Source organism: Conger conger, chromosome 13 (genome assembly GCF_963514075.1).
Source record: "Conger conger chromosome 13, fConCon1.1, whole genome shotgun sequence".
Taxonomy (NCBI): domain Eukaryota; kingdom Metazoa; phylum Chordata; class Actinopteri; order Anguilliformes; family Congridae; genus Conger; species Conger conger.
The window spans coordinates 16987465-17005879 of NC_083772.1; the positions used below are offsets into that span (position 1 = coordinate 16987465).

At 40.8% G+C, this 18415-nt stretch overlaps 1 protein-coding gene across 3 annotated transcripts in view; it reads left to right on the forward strand.

Moving 5' to 3' along the window:
• The window catches only part of lsamp (limbic system associated membrane protein), an 883637-nt gene extending 873835 nt beyond the window's left edge, over positions 1–9802 (forward strand). For all 3 annotated transcript variants that reach the window (XM_061216950.1, XM_061216949.1, XM_061216951.1), the window contains one exon: positions 7290–9802. In XM_061216950.1, coding sequence (XP_061072934.1) covers positions 7290–7387 — 98 coding nt within the window. In that variant the 3' untranslated portion in view covers positions 7388–9802. The remainder of the gene's footprint in view (positions 1–7289) is intronic.
• Positions 9803–18415: the final 8613 nt, after the last annotated feature.

Genomic DNA, 18415 nt, shown 5'->3' on the forward strand with positions numbered 1-18415 from the left:
TAGTAGTAGTAGTAGTAGCGGTAGTAGCTGCAGTAGTAGTATAGTAGTAGTAGTAGTAGTAGTAGTGGAAGTAGCTGCAGTAGTAGTAGTAGCAGTAGCAGTAGCAGCAGCAGTAGTAGTAGTAGTACTTGTGGTAGTAGCTGCAGCAGTAGCAGTAGTAGTAGTAGTAGTAGTAGTAGTTGGAGTGGTAGTAGTGATAGTAGTAGTAGTAGTGGTGGTAGTAGGAGTACTTCTGCTCCAAATGAGATCCTTATTATCAGTCTCTTTACCAGAAAAATGGTGGAGGACAAAAGCAACTTCCGAGCATATTTGTTTACTTACCATCACATCTGCCAATGCAAGACTTCTTCAAGCATGTGGACATGTGATTTTTCAGGCCAGAATCCCATCCGAGTAGATTGACAAAGCTTGGAGACAGATGGGTCGGTTCATCATTGGAAACAAATGTTTTTGCCAATGCTTCCGCCCTCGTGCTTAGAATTTAGATAATTTTGCACAGCTACATTCGCTGTGAGAAGGTGTTAGTCTTACTGATAAACTAGGAAGCAGAATACTCTGGCAAGCTGACCATGAATATTCACCTTGTTGCTTTTGTTGTTGCTGTTGCCGTGATGGTGTTAATGACAGTTATTAATATAGATAACACCCAGGGCTCCAACATTGTTATATTTCACTGCTCACAGTTCAGCTATTATTAGAAATAATTTGAACATTTTTTTGTAATGTCTAATGTGACTTCTAAAGTGAGAGATGAGATATGTCTGCTGCATGCCACGCTTGAAGCCAAGAACAGAAAATAAAGTGAAGTACCCTATTCTGACCACCAGATGTCCCCACTGCTTCATGTATGAGTGCTTGCTTTATGGCCATTGCAGGCTCTATTGTTGCTTTTTTTTTTTTTTTTTTTTTTAAACGGTCCTGTCCTCATTTTACCCTTTATGTTGCACTTGAATGCCACAGCAAACAATGTTAAGCAGGCTTGGTTTCCTTCAAGCTGTCCTGATTTCCTCTTGTCACACAAGAACTGAGTTTATTTTCTACATGAATTATTTACGGTAGAGAAGAATCTATAATGTATTTTTTTTGCCAGTGAAGAGTATAGATAATGGAGACCAGACCAGCAATATTTCTGAATTGAGGCACGTCATGTGTCATATGTATGTCTCCATATGTATCCATAAGAATATTTTGTAAGAAGACATGGCCTAATTTCTTATCGGCCAAATACTCTCCAACGTCACTGCCAAAACTGAGCAGTTCAAACTTGCACATAACTCAGCCTCTTTGTTTTGCTCTGGGCAGCTGAGCGTACTGGGTTTTACACAGTCTGTGACCCATTTGTGCTGTAGCATTAGCACTTAACTCACTCAGCTCTGCCCCACCTCAGACCTCAGTACATGCTGCAGTCCATCACATTATCTGTCCTTGTTTTGTGTTGATCCTATAGGTTATGCACATTATAAAGCTTTTAAAAATTAGACAACCTTTAATTATTACATTATTACATTTGAGGCATTTGGCAGACGTTCTAATCCAGTGCTACATACAACAAAGTCCAAAGTGCATACCCATAACCAGGGACAAGTGTGCTGAAAAACCCTAGAGAGAAGTGCAGTTTTAAGTTCAACAGAGATAAGAACTTGGGCCTTGTAGATTAATCTGACAATGGATTATGTCCATAAAACCATTTCTCTACAACACGACACAAAATAATAATATATATGCAGTATATAATTATGTACATACTGGCCTTACAGATGGGGTAATGAGGTTCTGTTTGTAATGTCGTTCCCTGAGGTTCAGACCAAAGCCTAACTGTGTCAGTGTAGGTTGGGTTACCTGACAGTGTACCCAGCCATCTCATCACTAGAGGATGGAGGTGTAGCCCTCGCCTGTTCACACAACAGCGCCTGCTATATTCAGTTGTTTCTACGCAACCTGTGCCATCTCAGGCGAGCATGCAGGGGTAGACATGGTGCCGGAGACGTGCTTTACGATGGCACAGACCCACTGATGCGCTTGGTTGTTCAAAAGAAAAATTTAGAAAGAGAAAAATGGGAATATGAAGTCGTTCAAAAGAAAAATGGGAAACGAAAAAGAAAACTGGGAATATGACGTTGTTCAGAAGGCTGTTCTGCTTCAGCCTTCTGTACTTTAGCCTTGCCGCCAGCATCAAGGAAGAGCAATGAAATATCATAAAAATCTTAAAAAATGAAGCCTTTGTGCGCGGGATGTGGGAGTGGCCGAATGCGCTTCATTTGCAGAGAGAGTTGCTTCTTTTCAAGCGAACTCAGCGAGAGCGCTTTGAACTCTCTTTTCCATTCAGACTTGAAGGCAGAAGTAGAGCCGTTATCACACTGAATGTCACAGTGTGTCGCTTGTTTGCATGGGAACAAAGGCGAGCCGGCGGAGCGGGGGGATTCAGCCTGGCTGCTCGGAGCCGCTGGCGCAGTCCCAGCCTTTCGGAGAGGAAGGCGGAGACCCGGCGGGGGCTAAAATGTTCCCGTTCACTTCCAGCATCTGCTCCCGGGGATTCCAGAGAATTCCCTGTGAAATGCGCGGCTTGTGACGCTGGCACGGAGTGTGAGCGGGGTCACGCGTTTTCTGGGTGTCCTTAAATCACCCTCTCTCTTCACACCATCCGCTAATTAACAGCTACAGCGCGTCTGCTGGGGCCTACTGAGGGTATCATTTATTTTTATGCCATAATAATGAGAAGTGTTTGCGTCAAATAATCACAGCCTTCTAATTATTAAGACCTCTTTTAGGATGGGGGTCAAGATACAAAATAAAAAATAAAAAAAACGGATTTGTTTCTGGTCAAAGCTTCTTTGTGTTCAACCGTAACTCAATTTGAATCCGTACTCTCAATTTTAATTCAGTTATTCGGATGCAAAGAATTACAGCTGTTATATCATGCAAACTGAGTCTCATGTCTGCCTCAAAATGTTGTAATTGTTTTAAGCTTAAATTGTTTATCTTGGACCACTTGTAGTGTCGTTATAAATCCTGCAGTACCAGATAACAGATAACAATTCCTGTAAAGGTATTAAGAATTGTGTCCATGAACTGAATCATTTTTTGTTTTGTGACAAGCCAGCACAAAAGGGGGAAATCCTTATATGCACTGAACAAATTCTAACTACAAGGCAGACATTTTAGATTGTGACTCACATAATTGAAGTCATTTTTAAGTCTTATTTAAATGGTGTTCATCATGTTATGGAGCATTATAACACCCTTCTGTAAGGGACTGTTGACAGCTCCATGTGGAACAGAACACCAGCACAATTCCCCGGAGCTTCCTTCTCAAATCCTGCTGAGGCAATCACGCCAACTCAAATTAAAAACATTTCCTTGTGTCTGCTCGCTGGTGCAGAGCCTCCGTCCAGCTTTTATGCAAATCTACGACAGTACAGGGTGTATAAATGCCCTGCTTATTGTGTCCGCAATGCATACACCCCTTTGAATGAGTGAATATCGTATCGCAATCGACAACAGTACTGTCACAGCACTCTCCTGTAACGCCTAAAAATCTACATTCCTGTTTTTTTCATCCGACATTTGGAAAACATTTGTTTGCAATGGAAACACACCCATTGCCATCTGCATCTACTGTATAACAACAGCTTTAGCCAGCAACACTTATAACGAGCCATGATGCTACTCCTAACGGCGCATTTCCTCTTTTTATGTGTTATAGCGTTCAGCTGGACAAAATAAGGATTTAGTGTTTTGTTGGTGGACGCCGTTGCCAGTTTTTGTGAGCTAAAATGGAATCGTTTAGAAACTAGTCAGGCCACGGGCTCCAGAAACGCTGGATTCACGTTCACTGACCGTAGGCTAACAGCAGATGGCGCCATTCACTTTGTTCTGAGCCAAGCTGGATCAGAATTCTGGTAACCGTGACAACCTCTGCAGGGAGGGGCCGGGGCTGGAGGGACAAAGGGAGCAGGGCGTGGCTCAAGTCTGTGCTGTTCCCTGCTCTCCGAATGTCAGCGTCCACATCGACCTCGTTTCCTGTGGAATTCCTCAGAATTCCCACCATCTGCCATTTATTCACATACTAGTCACAATAATGATCAATTCAGTATAGGTTCGTATACAGTACCGTGTACGGTACAATGATTCATTCAGCTAACTGTGTGGGGAAGTAACTCTCTCTAGGGTTGGGAAATGTGTGACAGTTCAGTTACATATGAGCCAGTTTTCACATGCAACCTGTGCCTTTCAACATGGTAGATTCCAAAGTCTCAGATGTTAAATGAGGTGATAAATGATCTAGGAAGGCAGGTTTGTGTGATTTCTCATCTCTTTCCAATTGGAATAGCATCGCCTTCTTCTCAGGACCAACATAGTGCTCAACCTGTGCAGTTTGCCCTGGGATGTTTGTTTTCTAAAAACCGCTGTGTTTCTGGCGTATTAGAGTGTGTCCATGGAACAAGTGGTCGCAAATGCTGCCACACCCAGTTAAGACCACACCGACAGTTAAGACCACACCGACATTTGAAAAGTTTAAAATGATGAATGTTTGAGTGTGTGTGTGTGTGTGTGTGTGTCTGTGTGAGTACAGTATTGGTTCTCGTTAAAGGATTACACATCTCCGGTGCACATGACTGGCTGGGGTGGAAGGGCTGACTGTGCAAAACTGTCTTCCAGGCTGATTCTCAACATCCCATTCAGAAAAATGCTTGCGCGCTCTATCCCGATGCCAGCCACGTATTGCCTGTATTCCTCAGGATTTCGCCGAACGTGGCATAGAGGCAGGGCTGTATTCAGTACAGAAAGCCCCTGAGACTGAGGCAGGGGATGGTTACCTTCCAGCCCCCAGAACGTCTCTGCGTCAGGCAAGCCTAGGAGGCCAGGACGCTGGGCTCCGAGTGTGTGGCTGCGCCGTACACTCATTGTTTTATCCATACTTATGGATTATTCCACACGCCGAGACGTGCCGCTAACAGGGAGGCTGTCGTGAGGACAGGAGTGAGAGGGCGGGACTCCCCGGAGTGAGCATGTGCAGTGGGGAGTGCTGCAGGAAAGTATCTCTGTGTTCTGATTGGTTGAGCTTTTCATGAGTGATGTTATACACGCTTGTCCACAGCCAATCAAGTGTTCTGAAATATGACTTGTCTTACTACCTGTGTTTCACGTCGCAAAGCAAAAACCATCTGTACATTTTCCTTTCAGAGCCCCAGGGTGCCTGCTATATGTGTGTGTACGTGTGTATGTCTGTGTGTGTGTGTGTGCGTGTGTGTGCACGTGTGTATGTGTGTGTCTGTATACATGTATGCGAGGCATTGTTTCAGATATCGGTATATTCATGAGCATGTCTTGCATTCAAAAGAGTGGTTTCCTGAAAGTTCAAGATTATTATACATGAAGAACAACAATTTTAGTAATGTGCATGCATGCATATTGCTACTGAGAGTCCCGAGGCGCACGGTGGAGTTATGATATGATATGATTCACAGCTAACAATCAAAAAAGAGACCTTGACTCGTGTCGGGCAACAATTCACAACACGCAGGATAAGCAGGCTGGAAATCCTCTATAAATCAGGCATTTTTCAATCCTGTCTGGTGTCACAGTGAAATCGCTCCCCCGTTCGGGAATAAATGATGCCTCCAAACCCGCCCCACCTCCCCCCCCCGTCCCCTCCCTTTCCGAGGGTTAGTGGTGAGGCTGGCCATTTGGTTCCATGTATTATTGATTAGAGTGCTTTGATTAACTGTTCCCGCGGGGTTCCTGTCTGGCTCCACACAGGCCTGGGTGAGAGGACTGCTAATGAGTGAAGCTCTACAGGAACAGAGATGTCACAGTGGCTGTGTGGAGCGCGGCCATGTTGTGGCAGGTGTTTCCACCTGTACCCCGGCCAACGAGCCCCACCTTCCGCCCTCCACAGAGAGAGCGGCCCAGTGTCCTGTTGTGCATTCAGACACAACTGCTGGAGGTGCCCACTGCCAGCTGGCTTTGCCCAAGACGGCCGCATAAACTCTGGGAAAAGATCCACCGTAAGAAACAAATCCCACTTGTGCTGAAGAAGCAAAGCCAAGTGGCCCTGCGTTGATCTCTCTTCAGAACTGGCCTCCGTGTCGCTGTCCAAGGCTGAATGAATACACACTGCTGCCTTGCACTGGGGTGAATGCACACTGCCACTGCCGTTTTGACCCTGAGGAGCTACCACTTCCAAAACTCACCCATGACCCTAACAGAAGAACAACATAAGGCACCCATACAAGCACAGGGGAAGCATATCCTAAGCTAACCAGCTGACCATTGCTCAAGGTGAAAATGTATGGGTTGTGCCCTTTGTGAAATGAATTAGCCATTTTTCAACCTCAAAATTCATAGCACTGCTGTCTGAAGAGATCCACAAGGTGTGAAGAGCAGGCTAAAAATTCTGTTCTATAAATAAAACAAGTATCACTGGAAGAGTAAGGACAGCTGAACCTTCAGATATTCAGGACAAGCGAATGTTTTCATTTGTCATGAATATTTTAGAAACCTCTCCAAACAGCGAGGGCTAGAACGGGACTGAAAGGCCATAGTGGGTCCAGTGTGAGCACAGGAACATTAGCAAATCATCGTAAATGGCAAATTAACACAGCCATTATCATTCCTGCCCAAGCAGTGGATACTGGGTAATGGGTGCGTGTGTGTGTGTGCTTGTGTGTGTGTCGTGTGTGTGTGTGTGTGTGTGTGTGTGTGTGTGGTGTACGAGAGATCACTGAGCCCAGCTGACCTAAACACTCCATCCAAGGGACCTCATTGAACCTCCACATCCACACTAATTGTAGCCAACATCCACACTAATGTGCCTGTGCCACACACATTTTCATTTCTCCACACAGAAGCTATGGAAGAGTATTGGATGATGGAGAAATACAAATTGTCATGGTGTTGCACTGTTGAAAATATATATATTTTTTTTTTGCCTCAACAAAGTTACATTTCCAGAATGTAGAATTTCAAAGCAAATTGCTAATTATGTTTTATGTGACCTTTAATGAAGCCAGCAATGCCTAATAATAATAATAATAATAATAATAATAATAATAATAATAATAATAATACTAGTATAATAGATAATTCCAGCTGCCAATGCACAATTAATAATGTATAAGATAGTGATAATAATATGAGATGATACCACATTTGACACATTACTCCTCACATACACACAAAATCACACATACATGTGTGGGTACCTAAAATCTGAAATGTTTCACAGCTGAAGGAGAGAAGGGTTTGTCGGACGGAGGAATATAACTGTTGCTTTCCCTCTTCTCCAGGACCTGGCACGGGGAGGGACATTAACGGATCAGCCTGCCTGTCCCAGTCACTCTGGCTTCTACTGGTCTCCATCAGCTGCCTTCTCTTCAAGTGTTAATAACACGGCAGAGCCCCCTGAGAACCACAGCTAAATTACACTGAGACTGTTTGTACAATGTAACAACACCCCCAAGTGCTGCGCCGCACGGAAAAAGCAGTATTAAAAAATAAACACAAACAAGCTATTCAAATGTTTAGTTAAATACATTCAAAATGGAAGAAAAGAAGTTACATAAGGAACAAACAGTGCCGTTTATAAGGTTCAGTTTTTGTAATATTTTTACTTTGCCGAAGTCTTGCTAATTGCTGTCAGTATTTTTGTTTTGCTTTTTGTTTTTCTTTTGGTTAAGGGTGGATTTGGGGAATGATTGCAAGGCAAAACTGATGTATAAACATCCAAGTCAACTCAAATATGGCAGGGATTTCAAGTGAACTACAGTGGTCATGGAAAACTGAATTTTTGAATTTTTGATTTTTTAAAATCATTTCGGCATATAGTTTTACAAGGCTTCCAAGCGTATTATTTGAAATTTCAACAAAAAAGGTTATTGTAACTAGTGCATTATGAAACATGAAACCATGGCTGCCAAATGTAAGTAGTAAAATGACAGTTAAAAAGTAGTAAACACAAACATGCTATCAACCTGCTGTGAGGTAAGAGAGGACTGAACTCTCTGTGGTGTGTGTAGTTAATAAAAAAATAAAAAACAAGGGGTAGACTTGCTCATTGATGTTAACATCTCAATGAAAAATAAAAAGGTGTAAATATTGTCAAATAAATCTCACACTGCTTGTCCCTCAATTCCGAATGGCCTCGTTACAGGAAGCAAAATGTTTTTGAAATAGGCTAATATTGTACAGTGTAAACAGCAGAGCAGGAAGTGGACGTGTTTCTGAGGCTGATTCAGGAACTGCCTTTAAGTGCATACAGTAGCTTGTTGCATCATTTAAAGAGGGATTACTTCTTACAAAGCAAAAATACTGTACATAATAAATTTTTGTATTTTTCTTTAAGAAAAACACCTGTTGATTTACTTATAAAACCAACAGTAATCATAATTGCCTAACATGCATTATGTATCCTGTAAGATTACACATAAAATAAATGTTAAGCATAAGCTGAGCAGTTTCTCTCTGGCAAGCTGTACTTAGCTTCAGAAATTGCCTGCCATATTTACTTTAACACCACCAACTTTGTTGCATTTAATTTTGTATATGAATTACCACAAGGTTGTATAGCTGGAACCTGGGTAGAAATGTATGAAGCCAATGAATGAAGGTTTTCATTTATAGTTTTATTTTAATCTAAGCTTTTGAAATCACTGTCTTCAGTGTTTTAAGGATCTTATTTTTCCCATTATTTCATTTTATAGTGTATATACTTGAATCCAATGTCCATATATACAAAAAGAAAGATTTAATATATGTTCATGTTTCTAACTAGGTTAGTAATTTGTTGATGATTAACTTGTAGTGGTCTATGGTAGCATTATTTTGCACCATGTGATAAGCATTAGCATACTGTTTTTAAAAGGGTTTACTACGTTTTGTGCGCTTATTGTACCTCTCCAATTACAAACAGCTTTTCCCTGGAGTTTGAGGGATTTTCCCCGATGAAAATATTAGATTTATTATAGAATGTATGCATTTCGGTGACCGATGTTTAAAAAATGGAAGTGACTGTACGTAGAAGGCCAAAACAAACTGTAAACACGTTCATTTCAAATGTGCAGTCAAACCATCTGTCCAAATCAGACATTTATGATTTACAAAACAAACAAAAAAATACAGCACTTAAAAAAAAAAAAACAGGTGTGTTAAATCAGTGTTTCTAGAAAAAAAAAGAATCAAAATAAAAGTGAATGTGTAATAAATGCACATGTTTTATTGAGATGCATGTACATGCTCTATTCATACCCAGGCATTAAGTGGTGCGGAACCATGCTGTGAGGGTTTCAGTTTCCATTGTCAGTATTATCAGTAACATCTGTCTCGCTTCCTTTTAGCATCACCGGGAAATCACTTTTCATCATTTTTCTTTCTAAGAAGAAAAGGATGGGTTCTAACACGCAAAACGTGTGCATTGAGTTGAGCCTGTGTCTAAGTTCATATATTGATATTACTCAAAATAAAAAGATGTGATGGAACATTAAAAAAGAGAAGGCATAATCATACAGCACAGGAACAGTGTCTAAGAGACATATTGGTCCGTCCATGCTCATGTCCCTTCAGTTTTCTTTGGTTAGGTGTAAGGTTCTCTGTCAGCTTTTGAAATGGTATGTATGAAAAGGTACCTAAGAACAAATTCAAGAAACAAAATAAAGGTGTTTGATTTCAATGTTCTGTATTTGAAAGTGGACTGAAATGCTTTGATAAGTTAACCTTTTTGAAGTCAGCTTAAAACCTAATATCTTAATGGTAAAATTGTGTTTATCGCCCTGTAACATGCTAAAATAAAATGATATTATCCGTATTGTTAATTCTCACACAAAGAGTTGTGTTTCGCTACTTGTTCATGAAGAACTCCTCTAACCCCTCACAAAACACTCTGGGGACACGCATGAATGGATAAGGCTTGGAGTTAAATTATAGGATGAATGCTATTGTGCTGCTTTCATCCCAACACATCTTTAAAAAGAAAACACCGGGTGTAACCCAGGTGACCTCCATTCACAGTTTAGACCTGGGTCAAATATGTAATTGTTTTGGATTCAAATGCTTTTCTATGCTTTACTTGTGTATTGGATCCTATGAAATATTCTCAAACCCTGCCTTCTTGTCATCTTTGTTGGCTCTATTGCACCAGGCAAGATCAATAGAGCACAGAAAAGTATGTGAATCCTTTTTCAACCGTCTCATTTGGTGAAATACAACTAATTTGTTTTTTTAAAGAATCTTCTGAGACCTGAGAAACACTCCTGTACCCAATTCCCCAAGTGTCTTTCTTGCCTTCCCATAATATAGGTCATATATATTTCACACAATTGTTGCAATGTGAATGACTCACAGTCTGGAGCTCATGGTCTTAATTGTGTTCATAAAATGCATTGGAGACTGCCAATTCCCCAATTTAGCAGACCCTTTTAGCCAAAGTGACTTACGACAAAAGTGCATTTCACATGGTAAGCAAAACTCCCAGCAGGACTAGTTTTATTTAAGAGCCTTCATTTTTGTGATCACGGCAGAATCCTCAACATTGCTTTGCCATCATTTCTCCTTATGGAGAGTTTTTTAAACTCATTTGAGTTTAAAAGTGAATTGATATCAACTGCTCTCTCCACTACAGTTGTATATTTGATAATCATTTAATTTTTGCCTGCCAAGTTTCTAATCAGTGAAGCAATACACATAGGCCACAGACACAGAGAGAGAGAGAGACCCACACACAGAGATAGACAGACAGACTTACAGTCAACAAACACACATTCACACATGTACGTACACACCCTTCCATGCAATCATGATTAAAATACTAGTTTTAGCTTTGGAGTTGAAGGCTGAAGGATGCAGCAGTTACTATTGGATGAAATAACACAGAAGACGGCTATCTTTGGAAAGTGATAAGCGCAAATGTTTCTCACAAACCCTACTGCGCTGCTTATTCAGCAGTGCTACATGGTCCATTTACAAACCGTTCATCAACCATTTTCCAACTAAATAATTCATTATTTATCTGATGCTTTTATCCAAAGCGACTTACAGCTGATTGGACTAAGCAGGGGACAATCCCCCCCGGCGCAATGTGGTCTTAAGGGCCTTGCTCAATGGCCCACTGCTGTGCAGATCTCATCGTGGCTACACCAGGGCTTGAACCATCAACCTTCCAGGTCCCACTCATGTTGGCTACGGCCCATTTTCCAAACATTCTCCATTTTCCAAACCATTTTCCAAACATTCTCCAACCATCCACCGGTCTTTCCCCATTCACCTGTGGCTCTAGGCCCATTGCACTATTTACACAGCTGTTCTTTTGAAGATTTAACTGTACTTTGTGCAGACCTTTCCACAGGCCAGTGTGTGCACATCAGAGGATATATAGGCATTGTAGTCAGTTCTAATGTGGTCAAGAAGCTTGAGCCATGAGGGCAGGATATAATCAGGGTCTCATTGTTTGACACACAAAGGTCTGTCGGCATGACAAGGATGCAGCTAGCATATTCAATGCCTTCAAGAACATAACCCTCGGCCTTCAAAGGTGAAATGCTCTATTACACTGCAAAGTCGAAACAGCACAATCTCCATGCTCACTGAGATAATCCAAAACTAGCCTTATCTCTACACTCTAATGAGATGAAGACTTCTACATCAGTTTGGAGTTCAAAGGAGATGGAAGACACACAGTTTGGGCCACAGGTGTTTATGTGGCATATTTCTCTCATCTACAGTTTCATCTTTCTCCCATGCACTGCGCATCACATTAACATTTCAACAAGCTGTCTGATCTGGCGCCTCCAATTACTTCCAGTACTTCAGTTACTTTCAGTTTCATCAACTCAATCTGTTCAACTAGATTTGGATGTAAATGTGTAACACTGTTAATTGACAACAGGCACTGTTTAATTAGCATACCTGCAAAATGCACCCAGTTGTGAATAGACTACTCAAGTCGTGTCTCCTACTTGCTGGAACTAACTCCCTGTTATTTTTGGTGTCAGTTTCAGTTTGATTCTAGATTAAAGTATTAGAAAATCTGTTCTAAGTGTTTAGATACGGGTGGTTTCCTTTCGGCAAAGTAAAACTTCCCCCATCGGTTATGATCTAGTCACGGCTAGTTATTGTTATTTTCTTCAAGCTAAATCGGCACAATATATATTTGTAATGTTAAAGCCTAGGGCTATGGCTTAAAAAGAGCTGGAACATCTAGCAGCTATACGTTGTCAATCATGGCATGGCAGGCACTTTCTTAACCTTCTCAAATCAATAGTTTTTTCACACAGTAAATGTCATTACTTGCTTGGAATATAAAATAGAATATATCTTTTAAATGAATAAATGTGCCTCCTCTGACAGCATCATGCAGAGCAGTTCTTTGAAAGAATCAAAAGAGTCTGGTTTCCATGGAGGAAAACACTCTCCAGGGCCAGAAGGAATTCCTCTTGAGTTGTCAGGATTTGGAGTTGCAGAAGCCAATAGAAACTAGAGACGGGCACTTTCCAGTGAATTCTCCAATCAGCTCAATGTTTGGCACACCAGTGGCAGCTAAATTAGATGCAGGTGTCCAATAATAGTAATAATAATAATGATGAAAAACTTGCATTTCAGAACATGTAATGCTTTAGTCTGCTGCTGATCACCGTGGCCCTACCAAGACCCATACTGTGGTAAAGCTTATAATCTTAAACTACAAAAACACACATTCCGTCTGGATGAACATACAATCAAAGCAGGATCCAACAATCAAAGGGCTGACATTGGCATCTACTGTAACACTCTTAATATTTGACTGCAACAAAGAAAACCTTTGTGGATTGGTACTCCAGTGGCCTGGGGCACACAAAAGCTGACTCGGGTCTGAAATGATCAATTTGCTCCTACAGTACATAAGACATGGCTGTGCTGTGTTTTCACTGACACCTGACAATATGCATTTCCTTGTGAACAATGAACATGCTGTCTGAATAAATCAACTTTCACTGCCTCTGAAAGCATTTTGATTAAAAAAAAATAATAATAAAAATGGTGAATTCTGAAATATCATATCAGAGTGGGAAAAACCTCATACCCCTAAAGTAATCTGCTACGATATTTGACCTTCCTGGAACCCCCTTGTACCAAGTTCTGAACCAGTTTGCCCCCACAAATGCTAATATTGTGTCCAGCATTAGCCAATAATAGCTTGCTATGATGAGCACTTACCCATTATGCTTGCTAGCTGTATTAGCCCCCTAGCTCTAGATAGAGAGCTAGCACTAAAGTGGATGTGGCAAACTGTTCTACACCATTCCCAGTGGGAAGACTCTGAGGGCCTTGGCAATGAAATTCATGGCCAAGGTTTCCGGCACAAAATGTGCTTCACTGAATGAACAAAGACATTGCTGTACTAAAATAATGACTGTTTTACAGCACAAATGTGCAAATGCAGCACAAATGTGTGTGAGTGTTTGTGATTAATTATTAAACCTCTGATCAGAACACTGCTCTGAAATGAAATTACAGACACACAACAGTGGCCTGATACAAACACCAGCACTGTATAATGGCAAATTTAAGTGCAGGCAACAGGACTACACAAAATTATTACTTGGGAAGAAACTAGCACTCACATGAAGTTCAAGCAAAGCAAGATCAATGCTACTCACTCAAAAGACATCATTTAGACACCATTATAACCCCCAAATACTGAATGCAATTGCATGCAACCCAGTTATCCAGGGGAGGTAGGATAGTAAGTCCCTAGATCCCCAAACATTGATATTCTACAAAGATTCTCAGTTATAGGGCTTTTCCATGCCAACTCCAAGAGGCTGCACCACAGCACCTCTTGGGTCCTCTTTTTCTCTTTTCCTGTGTGTTGGTAGACAATTATGATATATAAAATGTCTGAAGATTTGAGCTGCATACTCCATTTTGTTTCCCTGATAGAGCCATTTAAAGTTTTCTGGCAATGAAAAACAAAATCACAAAATTTGGTTCAAAACCTTTTGAAAAGCCCTATATCTTTGTAAATTTGATTGTATTGCTAAATATCCAGTACTGTGCAAAAGTCTTAGGCACCTGTATAGCATTCTGTACAATACATTTTACACTACATTTTGGTAATTTGGCAGAATAGTTAAAAACGAAATGAAATCAATATTTGATTCATTCCTTTGGCGTTAAAACTGCATCACTTCTCTGAGCCAACGTTGTCCTGCAGTCCTATAAGACAATCAGCAGGGAGGTTTTCCAAGCATGTTGGAGAACCTGCCACAGTTCTTTTGTAGACTTTGGTTGGCTCCTTGCTTCCGATCTCAGACAGCCTTTTTAACTAAAAAGTAGTTAATTGCTTACAGTAATATGTTACTTTTAAAAATTAAATACAGAAATGTCTCTGTAAAATAAAATCTTTTGGAAAATGAATATTTTGAAATCTCAAATGTGCTCTTTTATACTAACACACTCAAAAAAATAAACATATATGTAATAAAGTCTAGGGTGCCTAAGACTTACTAAGAAGAGTAGTGGCGCTGTATAGCAATACACACACACACACACACACACACACACACACACACACAGAAAGTTAAGTAAACAAGTGTCATATGAACCAATGGAGGGAATGCAACAAAGCAGAAATATAAAATAAATTACACATACAAACACGGCCATGTCAGAAATACTTAAGGAGCAGAAACAGGAAAATGAACATAGTGATAATAGAGATGTATAGAAGCACTCTACAGGCCATGGATTGCTTGTAAATAAATGTTTACAGCCTGTGGGCTCTACACAGGAGCCTCTAATTCAGCATTTTGACAGGATTATGCTGCATGTATCACTTATGCAGAGAGCGGTAATCAAGTGACAGTGAAATTGGATGAAAAGTGAAGCAAACTGAGATCCTACTCTTCACGAGGATTGAAATGGAATGAAAATGTCCGTGCAGTTGCAGATTTTGCCAAAAGTAATTTCATGCATGGTATGTCGGCTATCACAGATTCTTGTGCAATTTTCCAAATGCTTTTGAGGAAAGGATCAGACAGCAAAATGATATGTGAGTAGCAAGGCCTATTTGAAGATCACAGCCTGGGCGTATTTAGGAGTGGATGGTAGGGACGTGTCCCCACCAACTTTCAGGAAGGCTGAAATATCCCCAGCAAAATTTGAGCCTATCGGTGTGAAATTAGGGATGTTGCGATTAAGGATTCGCTATTAACCGGGCTTAAAAACGTCACGGATTCCAAGCTGTAGAAATTTCAGGAGCTATGGTATCTAGCCACAGTATTTAGCATTCTGCTCGACATTGCACTGTCAAAACTCCTCTCATGAATGAAGAAACCATGGGATCCACATATTTTCTTCAGGTCCTGGTAGCTTTTCTGTGAGACTGGTTATATGCGGATCAATTGTGAATTATTCCTGATTTTCTTGGATCTCTTTTGTAAACTATTTTTTATTGTTCCCTCTCTATACTGTTGTGTGAGCCTCTGGTTGCTATACTCCAAAAGATATCTCTATGATTATACATTGACTGCCATTATGCCACTATAGCCACGGTGATGATCTATTGTGTGAGTTGGAATGTTATGGGGCTTAATCATCTAATTATAAGATGCTTGGACACCTCTCATAATTATAATGCAGATTTATTGTCAGGCAAGACACACTTTTCTGAAGATCTGAGCACTTAACTTTGCAAAGGAAAACCGAACACACAGATTGCAAAACCGAGAGTACCGATTTCTGCGTAATTTAATTTTTTTATTTTTTATTTTTTTTGTTTTTTACCTGTGATGTCTAGTGGGGATACATGTCTTCCATATCTGCTCCAGTGTGTTATTTTCCAAGGTTACTCAGAGATTGTAGCCACACCCCTACTCCCCTACAAAGCCACACTGTTGTATTCCTGACTAATGAGGCTGGTAGCATGGCAGAAATCGATGTCTCTTGATCGGTCCTCTTGACTGATTTTTACTACTATTATTATTATTATTATTATTATTATTATTATTATTATTATTATTATTATTATTATTATTATTATTATTATTATTATTATTATTATTATTATTATTATTATTATTATTATTATTATTATTAGTAGTAGTAGTAGTAGTAGTCGTAGCAGTAGTATTCCGTAAGAGTAGGAGTATTGCATTAAGTTGATTAGTGGGGATTCAAGGCAAAACCCCTGACTTGTTGTCCCTAGTGGGCTGAAATGAATACCTGATAAGTTGAATACACATCTCCGATTAAACTCATTGTATGACATCATGCAGTCTACAGAACTCAAATTTAACTGCAAAAAACTGAAATGCTACCTAAAATAGAGAAATAGACCTGGCTAGCATTTTGCCTCACCAATATGCAAATTGATAAAGTTTTTTTAGGCTGGAGTTTTCATCAACTGTTGCTTGCATCCAGTATTATATTGGCTTAATACTTCATGATGTGTTGAGGATTTTCTGAGAAAACAGGTTTTTTTTCCATCAGCATAATGACCTGCGTTCATTACTGCCACTACCTGGGAGGTGTGTCAGTGAACACATTATTTTGGGTGAGCACATAATGACAAAGCATTACAAAACGTGTATTATGAGTCCATCCATCCATCCATCCATTATCTGAACCCGCTTATCCTGATCAGGGTCGCTGGAGCCTATCCCAGCATACATTGGGCGAAAGGCAGGAATACACCCTGGACAGGTCGCCAGCCTATCACAGGGCACACACACCATTCACTCACACACTCATACCTACGGACAATTTAGACTCTCCAATCAGCCTAACGTGCATGTCTTTGGACTGTGGGAGGAAACCGGAGTACCCGGAGGAAACCCACGCAGACACGGGGAGAAGATGCAAACTCCGCACAGAGAGGCCCGGCCGACGGGGATTCGAACCCAGGACCTCCTTGCTGTGAGGCGGCAGTGCTACCCACTGCACCATCCGTGCCGCCTTGTATTATGAGTCACATGATTTAATTTATTTGTTGGACTTGGACTGGACTGGCAGGATTTAACACTTCTGCCTCTATCTCTGCTTGGGCATGTTAACCCAATTAAATTAATGTGCCCCCTAACTAATTTTCAAAGTGAAATTATAATTATTTATGCCTTGTTTTCTCCCCAATTTGGAATGCAATTTCATATCAAGCAGCCATCATCCAATCAGGACCTCAAATCCAAACCTGGCCCTGGTTTTCTTTTCACCCAGGTAATTTGCAGAACAATGTGTGCTCCTGATTGGCCAGACTGCCTTTACACCTGACTCCCAGATAAAGAGAGTGTGGAAAACCAGCAGTTCTCAGACATCAGGACTCATCATGATCTCTGATATGGAGTCTTTGCAGCATGGGTCACCAACCCTGTTCCTAGAGATCTACCGTCCTGTAGGTTTTCACTTCAACCCTGATCTGGCACACCTGATTCTACTAATTAGCAGCTCAATGAGATCTGAAGCTGTTGAATGAGGTGTGCTTTGTTAGGGGTGGAGTGAAAACCTACAGGACGGTAGATTTCCAGGAACAGGGTTGGTAACCACTGCTGTACAAGAATGTGTTTTCCTCTGAAGCATGTGATGTCACCAGCTGCTTCTATTCATAACGCAGCCCAAACACTGACCTTGCACAGACATGAGCCAGAGGAAGACACCTCAGGTGCAGCTTCAGCAAGCAGACAGGCCGATTGGCTTAGGGTTCTTAGGGAGTGATGAGATGCAGATCCCAGCCAACAGGGTCCTCTGTAGTCCTGGAGGATGTCCCTGCCAATAAGGCATCGCCCTGGAGGGCGCCCAGCTACATTTGCAGCATGAGCATTAACACATCCCAGTAGAGAAATTAACCTACACATTACATTTCTGAGTACTGCAGCACTTGGACCCTGCGTTTCAACAGTCTGTCAGTTTTACCAGCTGTGACCGTGAATTCACCTGGCCTGTAGCCAGTAGCACACACAAAACAATCCCTGTGTAGTTTTCTACATTTAAATACAGTAACACACCACAAACAATCCCTTAAATGTGTAGTTTTCTACATTTAAAACAGTCACTGCAACATAAAGCTTCAGGGGAGACCAACTCCCCAAGCTATTTGGACTAAACCCAGCCTACTTCATTTGACTGTAAAAATGTTGTTGGACAGACAATTGTGTGCTTTCTCTAGTCAAACTAAAGAAATTGACCGTGACAGAATAGTCTCATTTTGTCAGATTGAAAGCTATGGAATCTGTTTTCTAACATTATTCAGTTAAAGTTCTGTAACTTTCTTAACGCTTGACGCAATATACTTTATCAACAACATACCTGTGTATATAAGTGTATACCTGCTTGTTGGGAACATTTTTCAGTTAATTTGATTTAATATCAAGAAAGTAATACCTGTCACATTATTTTTCTCATCCTATACCATTCACCAAATAATTTATTTGACAGAAAAAAGACACTCTAC